Source organism: Erythrolamprus reginae, chromosome 4, assembly GCF_031021105.1.
Source record: "Erythrolamprus reginae isolate rEryReg1 chromosome 4, rEryReg1.hap1, whole genome shotgun sequence".
Lineage (NCBI taxonomy): Eukaryota > Metazoa > Chordata > Lepidosauria > Squamata > Dipsadidae > Erythrolamprus > Erythrolamprus reginae.
In genome coordinates, this window is record NC_091953.1 from 80,603,652 (window position 1) to 80,620,471 (window position 16,820).

At 38.7% G+C, this 16,820-nt stretch overlaps 1 protein-coding gene across 2 annotated transcripts in view; it reads left to right on the plus strand.

The window, feature by feature from the left end:
* Positions 1–16,820, plus strand: part of RPS6KA3 (ribosomal protein S6 kinase A3) — a 79,624-nt gene extending 62,804 nt beyond the window's left edge. The window contains exons 13-22 of one of the 2 annotated variants that reach the window (XM_070750617.1): positions 880–982; positions 1,592–1,716; positions 2,819–2,941; positions 4,790–4,879; positions 6,346–6,504; positions 6,775–6,936; positions 11,244–11,320; positions 12,326–12,443; positions 13,713–13,853; positions 15,387–16,820. In XM_070750617.1, coding sequence (XP_070606718.1) covers positions 880–982; positions 1,592–1,716; positions 2,819–2,941; positions 4,790–4,879; positions 6,346–6,504; positions 6,775–6,936; positions 11,244–11,320; positions 12,326–12,443; positions 13,713–13,853; positions 15,387–15,509 — 1,221 coding nt within the window. In that variant the 3' untranslated portion in view covers positions 15,510–16,820. Of the gene's footprint in view, positions 1–879; positions 983–1,591; positions 1,717–2,815; positions 2,942–4,789; positions 4,880–6,345; positions 6,505–6,774; positions 6,937–11,243; positions 11,321–12,325; positions 12,444–13,712; positions 13,854–15,386 lie in introns of both variants that reach the window. The other variant, XM_070750616.1, reaches the window with a different exon arrangement.

Genomic DNA, 16,820 nt, shown 5'->3' on the forward strand with positions numbered 1-16,820 from the left:
GAAGGATTGGAGCCTGAAACTCAAGCCGTAGCAGAAAATGATCTGACCATGACAAGGGTAAAATGTTTAGGCCCCTGCCAGCCCGGCCACCTCCTCGAGTAGCACAGGTAGGGCTGTTGACACACAGCTGGGAGGCAGGTACGTGAGCAACAAGCCCACCTGAACTCCTAGGTCCAGTTTTACAAAGAGACCCACAACCCACTATCTCAGGAGCAGAGAGGAGCAGAGGTTAAGGGTTTCTCTGGCTTTAATAGCCACTCCTCCCCCCATTCCCTGGGGTTGCAGCTGGTGCCACACCTGGAACCTAGCTGGGCACATCTCAGAGAGGAACTCCTTCCTCCGGGCCCAGCCAGGTTTAAGTAACACATACCAGGTCGGACTCCTCCTCCAGGAGTAAATCCCAGATGAGGAGAGTTTTATTAACAACCGACCTGGCGTTAAGCAGCAACAGCCTGAGCCCAGGGTCCGTTCATCCTTACTGAGTGTTCCAAGTTACGATGGACACACCCTCTCACAAAAGCTAATTATCATTCAGTTCCAAAGTTCTCGTGTCCCTCCAGTCATGTGACATATTTTAAGCACTTCAAAACCAGCCCACATCTACAGTTGTGTTTGCACTATTTGTGATCACGTAACGGCAATTCAAGCCATTTTTGTCAGAAACCGGTGTTTATTTCCAGCAAAGTCCACTCTAAAGAATAATGGGTTTGCTTAGCTATCACAGTGTTCCCTTAGGGAAACTTAAATCAGATTTGGGTATGTAGTAAACTATTTTATGTCCATCGCTATTTACAACTGTAATATGCAGGCTCAATTACAGTTATAACTCAAGAACTGCCTATATATATTTGTAATATATTAACATTTTGTTTGCCTTAGAAATTATACAGAAGAGAAATTAATCCACCATTTAAACCTGCAACTGGTAGACCTGAGGACACTTTTTATTTTGATCCTGAATTTACAGCAAAAACACCAAAAGGTAAAATAGATTTTATAGCAATAGCACTTAAACCTATATACCGCTTTTCAGTGCTTAAACAGGCCTCTCTAAGCAGTTTTGAAGAGTCAGCATATTGCCCCTAATAGTTTGGGTCTTCATTTTACCCACCTCGGAAGAATGAAAGGTTGAGTCAAGGAAGTTTTAGTATATATATTAATTTTTCTTTGGCACAGATATATTAAATTTTATTTTTTTAAAAAAAAAACCTTTGCTACAATGCTCATCCTATCATATGTAGTCCTTGTATATTAAGAGAAATAATTTCCATTATTTTGAGTTTAATGTGAGATAGCTCTCCTTGCAGTTTAACTTAAATGTACAGTATCATGAATCATCAATCTATCCTTTGTACACTACAATTTGCCCAAATTTTTGGAATTTATTTTCTTGGAAGTCTCTTGCTATTAGCCTTTCAGGAAAACATATTCTATCAGATATCTGACATATCAGCCAACTAAAATTTTAAAGTTTGAAATGTATTATTGCAATTTAGTTAATTATTTACATTTTTATTGCTATTATATCTTATTTTTATTATTAACTCCCTTAAATGTTTACAAAACATACTTACCAATACATTCTTTGCAGATTCACCTGGTATTCCACCAAGTGCTAATGCTCACCAGCTTTTCCGGGGTTTCAGTTTTGTAGCTATTGCATCAGATGATGAAAATCAAGCTATGCAGACGTCTGGTGGGCATTCAATAGTTCAGGTGAATGTTCTTAATGAAGAATTTTTAAATTGACTGTTATCTAAGCCAACATTCATAGAAGAAATTTGCATTGCTTTAGAAGAGTTACTTGTACAGCTGACTTGAACAATATAAACTATGTAGCAATCTAATTTGATACAGTACTTGTAGATATTTTTTTTTAGTGATTACAATTTACAAAATCTGAAGTGCTAAAGAACATAAAAGTCCGAAACACTGCTGCATACTTAGTGACTTTTAGCATCTTTTAGAATTATCCAACCATTCTTATGCCTAAATAATAGCAGAGAGGTTATGGTTTTCATCATTACCACACTGGGTAAGGGAGGCTATGAAATAGCTCCTAAGTCACTAATTGGGAATTGCTTTTAGCATGAACTGTATTTTTTTGGAGTACAGTATAAGACACATTTTTTTGCCCCCTAAAAGAGATTGGAAATGTTTTTGGCTTCCCGAAGCCCCATCCCACGTGGGTGCACAAAGGGTTGAGGGGTCTCCAAAGTGCTTCTGGGAGCTGGGGGAGGGCAAAAATGCCCCTATATTTTTTACAAAAAATAGGCAAAATAATGGCCAATTTTTCACAAAAACGGGATGTGCAAAGGGTTTGGGAGGTCTTGCAGAGTGCTCCTAGGGGCTGGGGAAGGGCAAAAACTTTTTTTTTTACTTACCTCTTCGAAATCTTGATGTGTCTTATACACTGAAAAATACAGTAAGTCATTCCCTTGCAAAATGAACGAATAATCACTACTTGTAACTTTCTTAATCTGTGCATACCTTTTATTTAAATTCATTTAAACAATTTATGTTCATCATAGACATGTTTTACACTGCTGTTTTTTTATTATAGCCACTTTTTTGTTATAGTTAAGATCAGATACATTGACATTTAACTGTTCATTATAAAAATATCATTTAGCTCCCTTAATGTATTTAAACACTATTTAGTATATGTGAACATGAAACTTCTGGCAACGAAATAAAAGTAGATTAATTTTATTTTAAATTTAGTAAAAATTTACCTGTGAATATGCTGTACATTTAAGATACTTTAATACAAAGAGATAAGAGAACTCATTAATTAATAATGTTATTTTGGTAGCAGTTGCACAGGAACAGCATTCAGTTTACTGATGGATATGAAGTCAAACAAGATATAGGAGTTGGATCCTATTCCATTTGCAAGAGATGTATACATAAAACCACAAATATGGAATATGCTGTAAAGGTAACCATTGCTCACTTGTATCAGAAATATAGCTATTAGTTGTATTCCTGTTTGGATAGGTACGGTTTGGATTATGAAGGGTAAAAGTGTGTTAAGTTCTGACTCTAAGAAAAATGTTAGGAGTTTCAGTAAATGAAAGATTTTGAGAGCCAGAAGTAAAACTATAGGAATGAAATTACATTCTTTAATCTGTTTGTTTGTCTGTCTTCAAGTCATTTTTTTTGCTTCTGGCACTGAACCACAGTAGCACAGTGGTTAGAGGGCAGTACTGCAGGCTACTTCTGCTGAATGCTAGCTGCCTGCAATTTAGCAATTTGAATCTCACCAGACTCAAGGTTGACTCAGCCTTCCATACTTCTGAAGTTGGGGACAGTTGTTGGGGGCAATATGCTGATTCATAAAACCGCTTAGAGAGGGCTGTAAAGTGTAAAGTGGTATATAAGTCTACGTGTAATTACTATTGCTAAACCAGGTGGCGGCAACCCATGCATGTGGCTCTTTGGGCTCTCTGCTATGGCCCCCTGTCGGGTGATCCCACCACTGGCTGGCCCTGCCCCTCACCCTCCCCTCCCAGTCACTTCTCACCTGGCCTGAAAAGGTAAGGGTGATGATGGGGGATGGAGAAGTGGTCGGAACTGGTTCTCTGTTGCCTCGTCTCTTGCCTCACCCTTGCTGCTGTTCGGCATGCCTCAGTCGCTTGGAGAGACATACAACCTGCTCTCCGCCCTGAGACACTGTCCTGATCCAGCTGCTATCGATAACCAATAGCCAGCCTTTGTTAGCCAGCCTTGCTAACAAAAGGGTTAGTGGGGTGGTAATGGGATCTGGGACAAGGGGACAACAGAAAGGGGAATGTGTCTGCAGTGCCCAGCTGCAGCTTTAAAACTTACATATAGCACTTTTCCGCCTGGAGCACACTTTTCAAATCAAAGCTGCCAGTGGCACCGCTCTCTTTTTCTTGGTTTGACTGGGGAGTGGATGAGTGTTTGCTGGTCATGGTGCGAGTACTCAGCTGCTCAGTGACCCTCCTTTCTGCATCAGAAATAGACTCCCAGGGCTTGGCAAGGCTTGCCTCCTCCAACTGAAGGTGTTCCCTCATTCCCCTCCCCCCTCCAAGGGCCTGGGCATCTTTCAGATATTCTGAGGGGTCGGTTTCCCTCCATAGTGTGCTCTTGGAACTCCATCAGGTCAATCTCCACTTTGCCAGCCACTCAGAACCATGCTTGCAAGTTACATGGCTTCGGTCGTTGGTACAGGGTACCGCATAGACATTCTCTTAAGCTCACTAAGTGCGCTTGTAGTTTTTCAGCCCTGTAAAAGCACCATTAAGTGATACGCAAGTCTAAATATCAATAGCATTTAGACTTACAGCCCTCTCTAAACGGTTTACAGAATCAGCATATTGCCCCCAACAATCTGTGTCCTTATTTTACCCACCTTGAAGGATGGAAAGCTGAGTCAACCTTGAGCCGGTGGTGAGATTTGAACTGCTGAACTACAAATAGCAGTTAGCTGAAGTAGCCTGCAGTGCTGTACTCTAACCACTGCGCCACCCTGGTTATTGCTACTGCTATTTGCATTCCAGTCTTTCTCCACCCTGAGGAATTCACTGCCCCCTTCCTGACACACTGGCAAAACTGCGAGAAAAAATAGGCACAGGCAACTATGGAGTTGAGTCAGGTGTGATAGCATTGATTTTTAGCTCAATGCATAACTAGTATAGCAACCTAACTTTCTCTTTAAACAAGGGGAAAATATTGTTTAGAGCTGGTTGTCGTTATAAAAAAATAATTTAATTAGCTTTTAGTATTGTATAAAATTATTTTTTATATATATTTGATCCTCTAGATTATAGACAAGAGTAAGAGAGACCCTACAGAGGAAATAGAAATATTGCTACGATATGGACAGCACCCAAATATTATTACTCTGAAAGATGTAAGTAGATAATATAAACATCTTCGTGGGAACTAGGTCATTAATATCAATGTGTTATTTGCTTTCTATTAGCTCTTAAGTTAGAAAACTTATTTAATTTTGTCCATCATTCATAATGTTTATATCCTGGGTTTTCTCTGGGGATGTGAACTATAAATCTTTTTAAAGCCCAAATATTTGGCAGTCTGTTTATTTAGGTTGAAAGAGGTGGACTTCCTCCTTGGTTAACAGAAGCACAGATGAGAGAAATGATAGATCTTAGTAAATAGGCTCACAGCCTTCAGTTTAGAAACATGATTTTAGAATATTGATAGATTTATAATAAAATCATTGAGGATGGTTTTCTAAGGATCTGAGGTAGTGAGTAGTGGCATTGATACACCAACAGGTTTGGCAAGCATATTCTTTCTTCTTACACAAGTCCTGCTACCCAGAGTTTCCCAGGAATAGAATGTATAACCTTGTACTAAGCATAAACAAAAGTTTATGGAGCTGCAACAACAACAAAGAAAAACACCCCTAAAAATATTACAAGTAGTAAAAAATAATTATCTGTTCTTTATATTCCAACCAATTTTTCAGTACTTGTTCCCATAGGCTTTAGAAACTGTTTATATTTATCTAGCTGCATTATATGTATATCCAAAGAGAGAGTATATTTTCTAACATGTATGTAAACCTTTCTTGGCAGAAATGGTACTAAGATAAAGAACTTAAAATTCCTGACAAATTAAAACAATGCATGATTTTAAAATGAATGAATGAATGAACGATTGTGTATTACAGCCATAAATGAAAATTTTAAACTCTTTCATTTTTCGTTCATTAGATAGAGGGATTAATTTGTTAGTTTGTTTTATTCAACTTCTATGCCACCCAGTCCCAAAGGACTCAGGGCGGCTTACAACAATATAAAAATACAATTTACAATAAAAAGAAATCAAATATAAAAATTAAAATGATAATCCCAGCTAAAAAATCTATGACTCAAACAATCCAGTCAACACATGCATACCATTCAATACAATTTGGCCAAGAAAGATGTAAAATTCATGGCCCCCAGGCCTGCTGGCAGCAAAGCCAAGTCTTTGTAGCCTTTCAGAAGGCCAGCAGGGTGCGATCAGTACGGACTCAGGGGGGGAGGGAGTTGGTTCCATTTTGGAAGACATTAATTAAAATAACTTTTCACATTGCCAATTGAACTATTAAACTCTGTTATTTATTTTTGTCTTCTTTTCTGTGACTGTCATACAATTAATTTTTTTATCTTATTAAGTTGCAGTGTTTTTTTTAACTGAGTTGTCCTTTATCTTGTGATATTTTTTGGATTCTTCATATATCTCACACTATTTCAGGATATGATAATCAGTATTTTAAGGTTGATCCAGCAGATCCATTTCTTTTGTGAAATCATTTTGTGTGTGACTTTCAGGTACATAATATGATTGGATATTTAATATTTTCAGGTGTATGATGATGGAAAATATGTATTTCTGGTAACAGAACTCATGAAAGGTGGAGAACTGCTGGACAAAATCCTTAGGCAAAAATTTTTTTCTGAAAGAGAAGCTAGTGCTGTATTATTGACAATTACAAAAACTGTTGAATACCTTCATGCACAAGGGGTAAGTCTGTTTTTGTCAGCTATCTATTTTAAAAATCATCAGGTTTTTCTAAAAAGAAATCTCACAGTCTCTTTAACGTTTTATTGAGAAGAAAGAGGTGGGTTTACAAGAACTCCCGCAACTGAACTATTTCCCATGTAAATTAATGTGTACCAAGGAACAATTGAGACTTCTTTATTTTTCTAGCTACTTTTCTGTAAAGCAGAATCATGAAGGAACTTGCAGATGATTTTGCATAAAACCCACAGTATTTTTTTTCTTTTCCTTAAGGTTGTACATAGAGATTTGAAGCCGAGTAATATCTTATATGTTGATGAATCAGGCAATCCAGAATCTATTCGAATTTGTGATTTTGGTTTTGCAAAGCAGCTGAGAGCAGAAAATGGCCTCTTAATGACACCCTGTTACACAGCAAATTTTGTTGCCCCAGAGGTAAACTAACTATTCATTATTTGTCTGCATTTCCTATGTAGGAAAAAACATGTAACAGGAAATTCCTTTTCCCCCCATTTAAATAAATGTATTAATTTATGGCTAAAAAATTATAGGCAAATATATATTTTTTAAAAATTCTTAAAAATAAATCAGAAAAAGAAAAGAGAAGTGGGAAACCAAACTAAAAAAAAATTCTACTATGACTTTATTATATAATTGCATGGAGGGGATAAAAGAATAATACTGTGTATTTGGAGAAAAAAAGGCTATTCTAGACCAGTGATGGTAAACTTTTTTCCCTCGGGTGCCGAAAGAGTGTGGGTGTGCGCTCAAACATGCACGAGTACCCACACCTATAATTCAATGCCTGGGGAGGGGAAAAACAGCTTCTCCCCCCCCCCCCCCCCCAAGCTCTCTGGAGGCCGGAAATGGTCTGTTTCCCAACTTCTGGTGGCCTGAGGATGCTCGTGTTTCACCCTCCCCTGGCTCCAAAGGCTTCCCTGTAGCCTGGGGTGGGTAAAAATGCCCCCCCCCCCAAAGACACTCTCCGAAAGCCAAAAATGCGTCCCTGTGCCTCTGTGTAAGGCAAAATTCAGCTGACCAGCACACACATGCAGGTTGGAGCTAAGCTAGGGCAACAGCTCGCGTGCCAACATATATGGCTCCATGTGCCACCTGTGGCACCCGTGCCATAGGTTCGCCATCACCGTTATAGATCATTGGTGTCAAATTCAAAGTCTAGGGCAGTGTTTCCCAACCGTTTTTGAGCCGCGGCACATTATTCATATTTTCAAAATCCTGGGGAACACTGAAAGGGGGGGCGGGGCAGGGGGGGCTAAAGAAAAGTTTGCACAAAAAAACCCTCTCTCTTCCTCCCTTTCACTCTATTTCTCCCTCTTTCTCTCTTTTCCTTCCTTCCCTTCTTTCTCTCTCTCCATCCCTCTTTCTTTCTTTCTTCCTCTCTTTTTTGCTCTTTCTCTCTCCCTCCTTCCCTTCCTCTATGTCTTTCTCTCTCCCTTGCTCTCTCTCTCTCTCTGTCTCTCTTGCTATCTCTTTCTTGCTTTTTTCTCTCTCTCTTGCTCTCTCTCTCTCTTTCACTGTCTTGCTATATGTCTCTTTCTTTCTCTTTGCCTCTCTTGCTATCTCTCTTTCTCTCTCTCTCTGTCTTGCTATGTCTCTCTTTCTCTTTCTCTCTCTCTCTGTGCCTCTCTTGCTAAGTCTCTCTTTTTCTCTTGCTATGTCTCTCTTTCTTTTTCTCTCTCTCTGCCTCTCTTGCTGTGTCTCTCTTTCTCTCTCTCTTTCTCTATCTTTCTTTCTCTGTCTCTCTTTCTCTGCCTCTCTTGCTATGTCTCTCTTTCTCTCTCTGCCTCTCTTATATGTCTCTCTTTCTTTATCTCTCTCTCTCAGCTGACTGCAAGCGGGAGCCCTGATGGCGGCAGCTGGACGTGCTGCTGGACACCGTATATGCCAGGCCCGCAGCGCCAGCATGTACGACGTCCAGCAGCACGTCCAACCGCCACCATCAGGGCTCCCGCTTGCAGTCAGCTGAGAGAGAGAGCGCGCTCCCTCTCGCCGCCGCCATCTCCCCGCTGCAGCCGCCCCCCCCCGCTCCCATCGCCAGTGCCCTCCCGCCGGGCCACAAAGGACACTTGCCGTCGACGCCAGAGAAGCTCCAGCTGGGCGGGGCGCTGCCGGTACTTCCGTCCTGGGGCTCCCGCTCAAAGCTGTCAACCGGCTCCTGCTCGATGCCGCGGTTTTCGGCGCTCTCCTGCTGGGCCCCAAAGAAGGAAGGCGGGAAAAAGGTGCGAAGAATGGAGCTCTCCTTCTTCCTGCCTTCCTTCTTTGGGGCCCAGCAGGAGAGCGCCGAAAACCGCGGCATCGAGCAGGAGCCGGGGGACAGCTGCGAGCGGGAGCCCCAGGACGGAAGTACCGGCAGCGCCCCACCCAGCTGGAGCTTGGCGGCACACCTGGCCATGTCTCGCGGCACACTAGTGTGCCGTGGCACACCAGTTGGGAAACGCTGGTCTAGGGGATGGATTCGGCCGGGGGGGGGGGTTGCTTAGATCTGGCACCCTGGAAACACTGAAAAACTGGCTCACAGTGTCTCTACTAGTGAAAATGGCACTCAGGAGGGCCACATGCGACCCTCCCTAGTTCTGTTTTCTCTGGTAGAAGGTTTCAGGAGGCTGTTGCAACCGAAAACCAAGCTCAGGAGCAGGGTTTCTCTTGTAGAATGCTCGGGCCACCACAGGTGCCTCCAACATGATTGACATTGAGCTGGCCATGGCCCCTGGCCAAGCCCCCCGAGATCAACACAATCTTGATGTGGCCCTCAATGAAATCGAGTTTGACACTCCTATTCTAGACCCATGATGGCGGACCTATGGCACGCATGCCACAAGTGAGACACAGAGCCATATCGGTGGGCATGTGTCCTCAGGTTGGCACAAATATGCACCAGCCAGCTTAAATTTGAACCTTTTGGACCCAGTGGGAGTCAGGAAACAGCCTGTTTTAAGCCTCTAGAGGGGGTGGAGAAGGCTTGTCTTTTGTTCTTCCCAAACTCCAGAGCCTGGAGAGGGCGAAAACAGCCTCTCCTCCCCATGGGGTGCTCCGGAGGCTAGAAACGTTCTGTTTGCTGACTTCCTGTTTGTTTGTTTGTTTGTTTGTTTATTAGATTTGTATGCCGCCCCTCTCCGTAGACTCGGGGCGGCTAACAATAGTAATAAACAGCATGTAATAAATCTAATGTTTAAAATAATTTAAAAACCCTTATTAAAACTAAATATACACACAAACATACCATGCATAAATTGTATAGGCCTAGGGGGAAAAGGGTAGTTCAGTTCCTCCAAGCCTGACGACAGAGGTGGGTTTTGAGGAGCTTACGAAAGGCAAGGAGGGTGGGGGCAATTCTGATCTCCGGGGGGAGCTGGTTCCAGAGGGTTGGGGCTGCTACAGAGAAGGCTTTTCCCCTGGGTCCCGCCAAACAACATTGTTTAGTCGACGGGACCTGGAGAAGACAAACTCTGTGGGACCTAACCGGTCGCTGGGATTCATGCGGCGGAAGGCAGACCCGGATGTATTCTGGTCCGATGCCATGAAGGGCTTTATTGGTCATAACCAACACTTTGAATTGTGACCTGAAACTGATCAGCAACCAATGCAGACTGCGGAGTGTTGGTGTAACATGGGCATACCTGGGGAAGCCCATGATTGCTTTCGCAGCTGCATTCTGCATGATCTGAACACTTTTCAAAGGTAGCCCCATGTAGAGAGCGTTAAAGTAGTCGAGCCTCGAGGTGATGAGGGCATGAGTGACTGAGCAGTGACTCCCGGTCCAAATAGGGCCGCAACTGGTGCACCAGGCGAACCTGGGCAAATGCCCCCCTCGCCACAGCTGAAACCAGAAGTTGAACCAGAAGTTCTATTTTTTTGCTCTCTCCAGGCATCAAGCCTTTCTAGGAGCCTGTATAAGGTAAAAATGACCTCCCCCCCCCCCCGAGGGTGGAACTGCTTGAAACTGGAAAAGTTTCTTGGCATGCCGGGAAGCTGAGATTCAGGTTTCAGGCATGCATACGCGCACCAACCAACTGGTTTTCACGCACACATGCCAGGAAACAAAAGACCTGGTGACTGGCATATGAAACTAGAATTGCGCCAGGGAACTGCTCTTCCATTTTTTGGCACTCCCTCCCTGAGTGTACATTTCAGCACTCGTTGCCAAAAAGGTTCATCAATACAGTATTAAGGTATTTATTTTGCTAGTTACATGCTACATAGCTGCAAAATGTTTTACCACATATAATTTATTCCCCCATCAGGGTTTACAAAAAATCATTAGACAATATGTTTATTAGCTGATATATTGGATACAGCCAAGTACAGGATGGAATCTACTAGTATCTTTAGAACTAAATGGATTCCACGAGATGGAGAAACAACTGTGTAAATGAATTTATCTAAACTATTATTTTATTTTAATAGTGCTATATTGATTACCCATAATTTGTGTGAATGATTTATTTCAGTTTTGGTTTTCTTTTATAGTGCATTGATTTTTAAACGGTCATTTTAATGGCAATTATAGAGTTTAAATTAATTTAATAATTCAAATATTGTTTATTAAAATATTAAATTACTAAATTAAATTATCCAATGTGTATTGGATAATTTATAATGGATACAGCAACTTCAATTTCTTAGTGATTCTTTAATAAAAGTAACAATTACAAAAGTAATATGTACAACAAAGAATAATTGTTTTTTTCTTTATGATTTAATTAATAATATGATTCCTATAGGTGTTAAAAAGGCAAGGGTATGATGTAGCATGCGACATATGGAGCCTTGGTGTCCTTCTATATACAATGTTGACTGGGTATGTTTGTATCAGTTTACTTTGTCCTCTATCTATATATTTGCTAAAACCTTCATGTCTGCAACCTTTAACTGGGCTCAAGCTGTGTATCACACAGCAAACCTTTTTGAGCCATCATACCTCAATCAAATAACAAAATACATGGATCCAAAATCCACAATGCATAGCTTCAGTGGAATGGAAATTTGACAAATTTATAAAATGTTATGAAACATTTATTGTGGCCATCTGATGTTCAACAAGAGTTACTTTCAAGGCAGATACAGCTCTGAATAACTTTGAATTGTTAAGAACTTTTGAAGTTCATGAGAAACTTGGAGAAAATATGTACCTATTGTTAATCATTTTGAAAACGTTCACTTGCCATAGTTCAAATTATATTACTACTAAATCTGTCCTAATATTGAACAATTGTAGTTAATACTGCTATATGTAATACATTATTTTTGTTTCCTAATTCTTTTTGGAAAGCTTCTTGTTCACATTAGTAATTTGTAAGCAGTTACATAGTCTCATGAATAATTATTTTTGCAAGTTATTAATTAGTACTCGACTTACAAAAATTCATTTAGTAACTGTTCAAAGTTACAACAGCATTGAAAAAAGTGACTTATGACCATTTTTCACATGACCATTGCAGCATAGTCACATGATCAAAATTCAGCCATTTGGCAACTGACTCATATTTATTACAGTTGCAGTGTTCCATAGCCATGTGATCAATTTCTGAGATCTGACTAGTAAAGTCAATGGGGAAACCAGATTCAATAACCATGCTATTAACTTAATAACATCAGTGATTCACTTAAAAACTGTAGCAAGAAAGATCATAAAATGGAGCAAAACTCACTTATTTGTTAAGCAACTGTTCTGTTTGAGCAACAGAAATGTTGGGCTAAATTATGGTCATAAGTCGAGGACTATTTTAATCATTTAGTATGTCAATTCTGATAATAGAATTGGGCAAAGGTTTTTTAAAAAGTTAAAACTGTTGTCTTGATTTAGTTATACTCCCTTTGCAAATGGTCCTGATGATACTCCAGAAGAAATTTTGACACGAATAGGAAGTGGGAAGTTTTCTCTCAGTGGTGGATACTGGAATTCTGTCTCAGAAACAGCAAAGGTATGTAAATCATTGTTCTTGAGAGCTCATTAGGTAAGACAGAATATAAATAAGTATTAACAATAGCAAATTGCATCAAGTTTTATGAGTATGGTGGTGGTGGGGTTCTTTTGCTTTTTGTGTCTTCAAGTCATTGTGGATTGCCTAGCAACTAGTCCATGGAAAGATTTCGGAACTAGTTTGCCATTGTTTTCTTTCTAGAGCTGAGAGTGAGTAACTGGCCTTAAGTCAGCTGCTGGTTTTTTTTGCAAGGCAGGACCAGAACTCATAGTCTCCCAGTTTCTGTATAGAATTCTTTATTGATTGGACACACCAGGAATTTGTCTCCAGTGCCTAAGTTTTCAGTGTACGTACAAACAACAAAATGATAGGTCATTGATAAAAAAAATCATAGTTACAATAATTAATCCTAAAATGCAAACAATAAGTGATAAATCATAAGATACCAATAGGAGCAGTTAGTAGAAAAGATGAGAAATGAGGAAATGAGAAGGATAATAGCAAGTTGCAGCCTACTACATGGATAAATATTTTTAGGCCTAAGACAGTGCTGTAGAAATTAAGTGTTCAGCTTAGTGATAGCACAAGGGAGAACTATATTTGCGTCTAGTGTTTTTTTCTTGCAGAGGCATCCTGAGAAGTTGGAAGTGTTTATGTCAAGGATGTGAGGGATCAGTAGATAATTTTGGTTGATATGTGATGGGTCTGTAGATAGATATATCCAGTCACTTTAATCACTACACCAAACTGGCTACAGTTTAATGAAATAATTAGACTTTTATTAGGAATAAAGCTCAACAGTTTATAAAGCCTTCTTCTGATGTTAGTGATTGAAGTAATTTGCTTTCAGTTTTTTGTATGTGTATGGGAAGGAATGCCACAAATGGCCATTTTTAATTCCCATGCTCAGTATTTGGTTCTTCTATTTCCCGTTTCCTTTCTTTATAGCCCTTATCTCTATTTATGCAGATATCCAGGGCATTTTTAAAATACTATTTTTATTAAAGCTTTATAAGCACACAAAGCGCAAACTAATAAAGCTTAAGCACAGAAATAAATAATTGGTAAGGAAATAATAGAAACTTCTGGTTTCTTTTGCAGCAAGTAAAAATTACATTACAAAATTCTCTCATACTCTGATTACAAAAAATCCCTTCATCTAAGGACTGGGGAATCCTTTGTAATCTGAAATGTTGTTTAATATATCTGAATCAAATCCATTATTTTATTGTTTTACAAAACTTTTCCAATTTAACTAATTGTTTACAGGACTTAGTTTCAAAAATGCTTCATGTTGATCCTCATCAGAGACTGACTGCTGCTCAAGTTCTAAGGCACCCATGGATAGTTCACTGCGATCAGTTGCCTCAGTACCAACTCAACAGGCAAGATGCTCCACATCTTGTGAAGGTATAAAACCCCCACCCTTAAGCATACTATTCCTTAGAGGCCTTTATGGCATACCAATGGCATATATCGGACAACATTTTATTGGTTGGTTGGTTGGTTGGTTGGTTGGTTGGTTGGTTGGTTGGTTGATTGGATTTATATTCTGCCCCTCTCCAAGGTCTGAGATTTAAACATTACATTTTATCAGAATTGATATGCTTTTCTGGTCATTTAGAGAATGCCTGCTAAGAATGTACATGGAACTGGATAAGATGGCGGGCTTCTATGCAGTAACATCCGTTCTATGGAACTTTTCTCCAAAGGAAGACAGACCTTGTTGTTTTAGTTTTCTGGAAACGAAACTGTTTTATTTCAGTTATGATTTTGGTATCAGTGAATGACTACATAGTAGCACCAATTAGGGAATTCATTTGCAATTTGCAAACATTTTCTCAGTCAATGATCTGTTGAAGGCATTTTCCCTATAAATCTTTCATCATTAAAGAACAAAATCAGTTATTGTTTACTTTGGTCAAGCAAGTCAATCCTACCCTATTGGTTTAAAAGGAAGGCCATTAAAACTTGGCTATAACAGCAGACCATGGAGGTTTGGACATTTTAATATAGGTTGTTGGGGGTTTTTGGAGGGGGGGGGCTTTGGTCTATTTGTCTAATATAATTGAAGTTTCCAGAGTTGTTCGTTTGTTTGTCTGTTTATTTTTATATGCCGCCCAATTCCAAAGGACTCTGGGCAGCTCACAGCCAAATACAAATAAAATATAACACAAAACCTCCTAAAAACAGTTCAAAACATCTAAAATCAACAATCAAGCAGTTAAAAACAGTTTTAAAAAACCATGCATGTTATATATAGAGAGTTGTACTCTAATTTGATTTTTTTAACATTTGTGGATGTCACATAGATATGCCATTCAGAGATGTCAACAACAGAAACATCATATAAATAAGCCTAATAAATAATAAATAAATTATTTCAGTGTTTTACAAAAGGAAATTTATTGCTATTATATACGGATTTAATAAAACTATAAAATTTGTCTAACATACTTCGTATTTTTCTTTGTTTCCAAATCTGACGTGATAGGATAAAAATGTAAAATAATTAATAGAAATCGGAATACTTAGTAACCAATGATACTAAAGGCACATGCTCTAACATCTAATCATTGTAGCTTCTGCAAGATAATGGTTATTTATTATTTGCACAAATTCTTCCTATTTGAAAACTGAAGTTAGCATTATTAAGAACAAATCTAAATCACATTTGTGAGAGTTAAGAAGTATACAGTGCTAGAATATTGGACATTCCCTGTCAACTAATGTTTTAAATAATTGGGTGATGTTATTAACACATTCCTACCTACATGGATATGAAATGCGGAACAGAAAGACAGAGACATATTAAGATTAAGATGTTTGTGTCTTTTAAATATTAAAATTCTACATTATTAAATTCTACTGTTTTTTTCTAAACTTCTGTGATGTGGTCATTTAACTTAGGATTCACAATTTTTAAAATCTTTTAATTCTTAGGGTGCCATGGCAGCTACATACTCAGCATTGAATCTCAATCAGTCCCCAGTTTTGGAGCCAGTGGGTCGCTCTACACTTGCTCAAAGAAGAGGAGTAAAAAAAATTACCTCAACTGCTCTGTGAAATGACCTCATGTAAAAAAAAATGGTACCACAATGAATTGATAGCACAAATTATGGCAACAGATAGCACATACCCCAATTACCTGAAAGCACACTCTTCCAGCTGGTACTGTTATGCTGCTGCTCCTGCTTTCATCTTTTGAAAACTGTTAAAGACAAAATATTTTCAAGTGGAGAAAAAAGTGGAATTAGCGGGCGGAAAAACTATTAATGGAAATAATTATGAACACCTCTTCTTACAATAGATACACTGAAAAAAGCACTCTGCACCATATAGCATTATTTTTATAGAGAATCTTTTTCCTCCCTTTAAAATAATTATTTGATACATGCAAGGATGGACATTTTATGTTAAGCACTTACCTTAAAATATGTTTATATTAGCACTGTAATTTGTGCCATCCAGTGTTTTATATGTTTTGTATATTTTCCTAACAATACAATTACGTACTGTTTCCTTCTCTTTAAACTAATTGATTTGACAATTAAGTCTGATTAAAATTTTAATCAGTATGATTGGACATATCTAAAACAGCTTGACTGTTAAACAGCTATTGAATGTAATTCTGTGAATGTGTTATTTCTTTGCTTGGATTTTCTCATAGACACATTATTAGAAATCTTGAGAATTGTTAAAGCATTTAATGGTATAAATCGCATATTTTAATCACATATGTGGTTTGCTATGTATGGAAGCAAAAAGGGTCTGCATATCGTCATGATGAGTGTCTTTTTATGAACCTCAGAAACTATGGCTAAATAGTTTAAATTTGGTTCAGCTGATGTTAATTGTAACTGGTTTTTCTTTGTTGCTTAAGCAGCAAATAGTATTTATTGCACAGTGCTGATCAGAAAATGGAAAGGGCAGAAATGTAATGTTTAAGCTGAAATAGTGCATTCTCCAATAATAATGTTAGATCATTTTTGTGGCTAAAAATTAACAGCAGGTCTGTTATATTGCCTTCAAAGTTTAGCATGTTCATAGATTACAATATTGAAGTATGCTGTATAATCAGATGATAAGGTTGCAATCCTAAACACACATGCTAAACATAATGGCACTATTTCTGAGGTTTTTATCAATTTCACAGGGACTAGGGAAATCTTTCACCTTTTCAAATTGTTTTGGGATCAGATATGTGAGATATTGAACTTTTATGTATTGCAATATATTATATGCTGAAAAAATGAAGAATTTTGGGTGGCTCAACAGAATTCTGCCAAAGAAATTACTCTTTATACGGTGGTAATATTTCTTTATTGTCTTGCATTTTGCCAATAAATTAGTCTCAAGACCATTGTGGTAGATAAA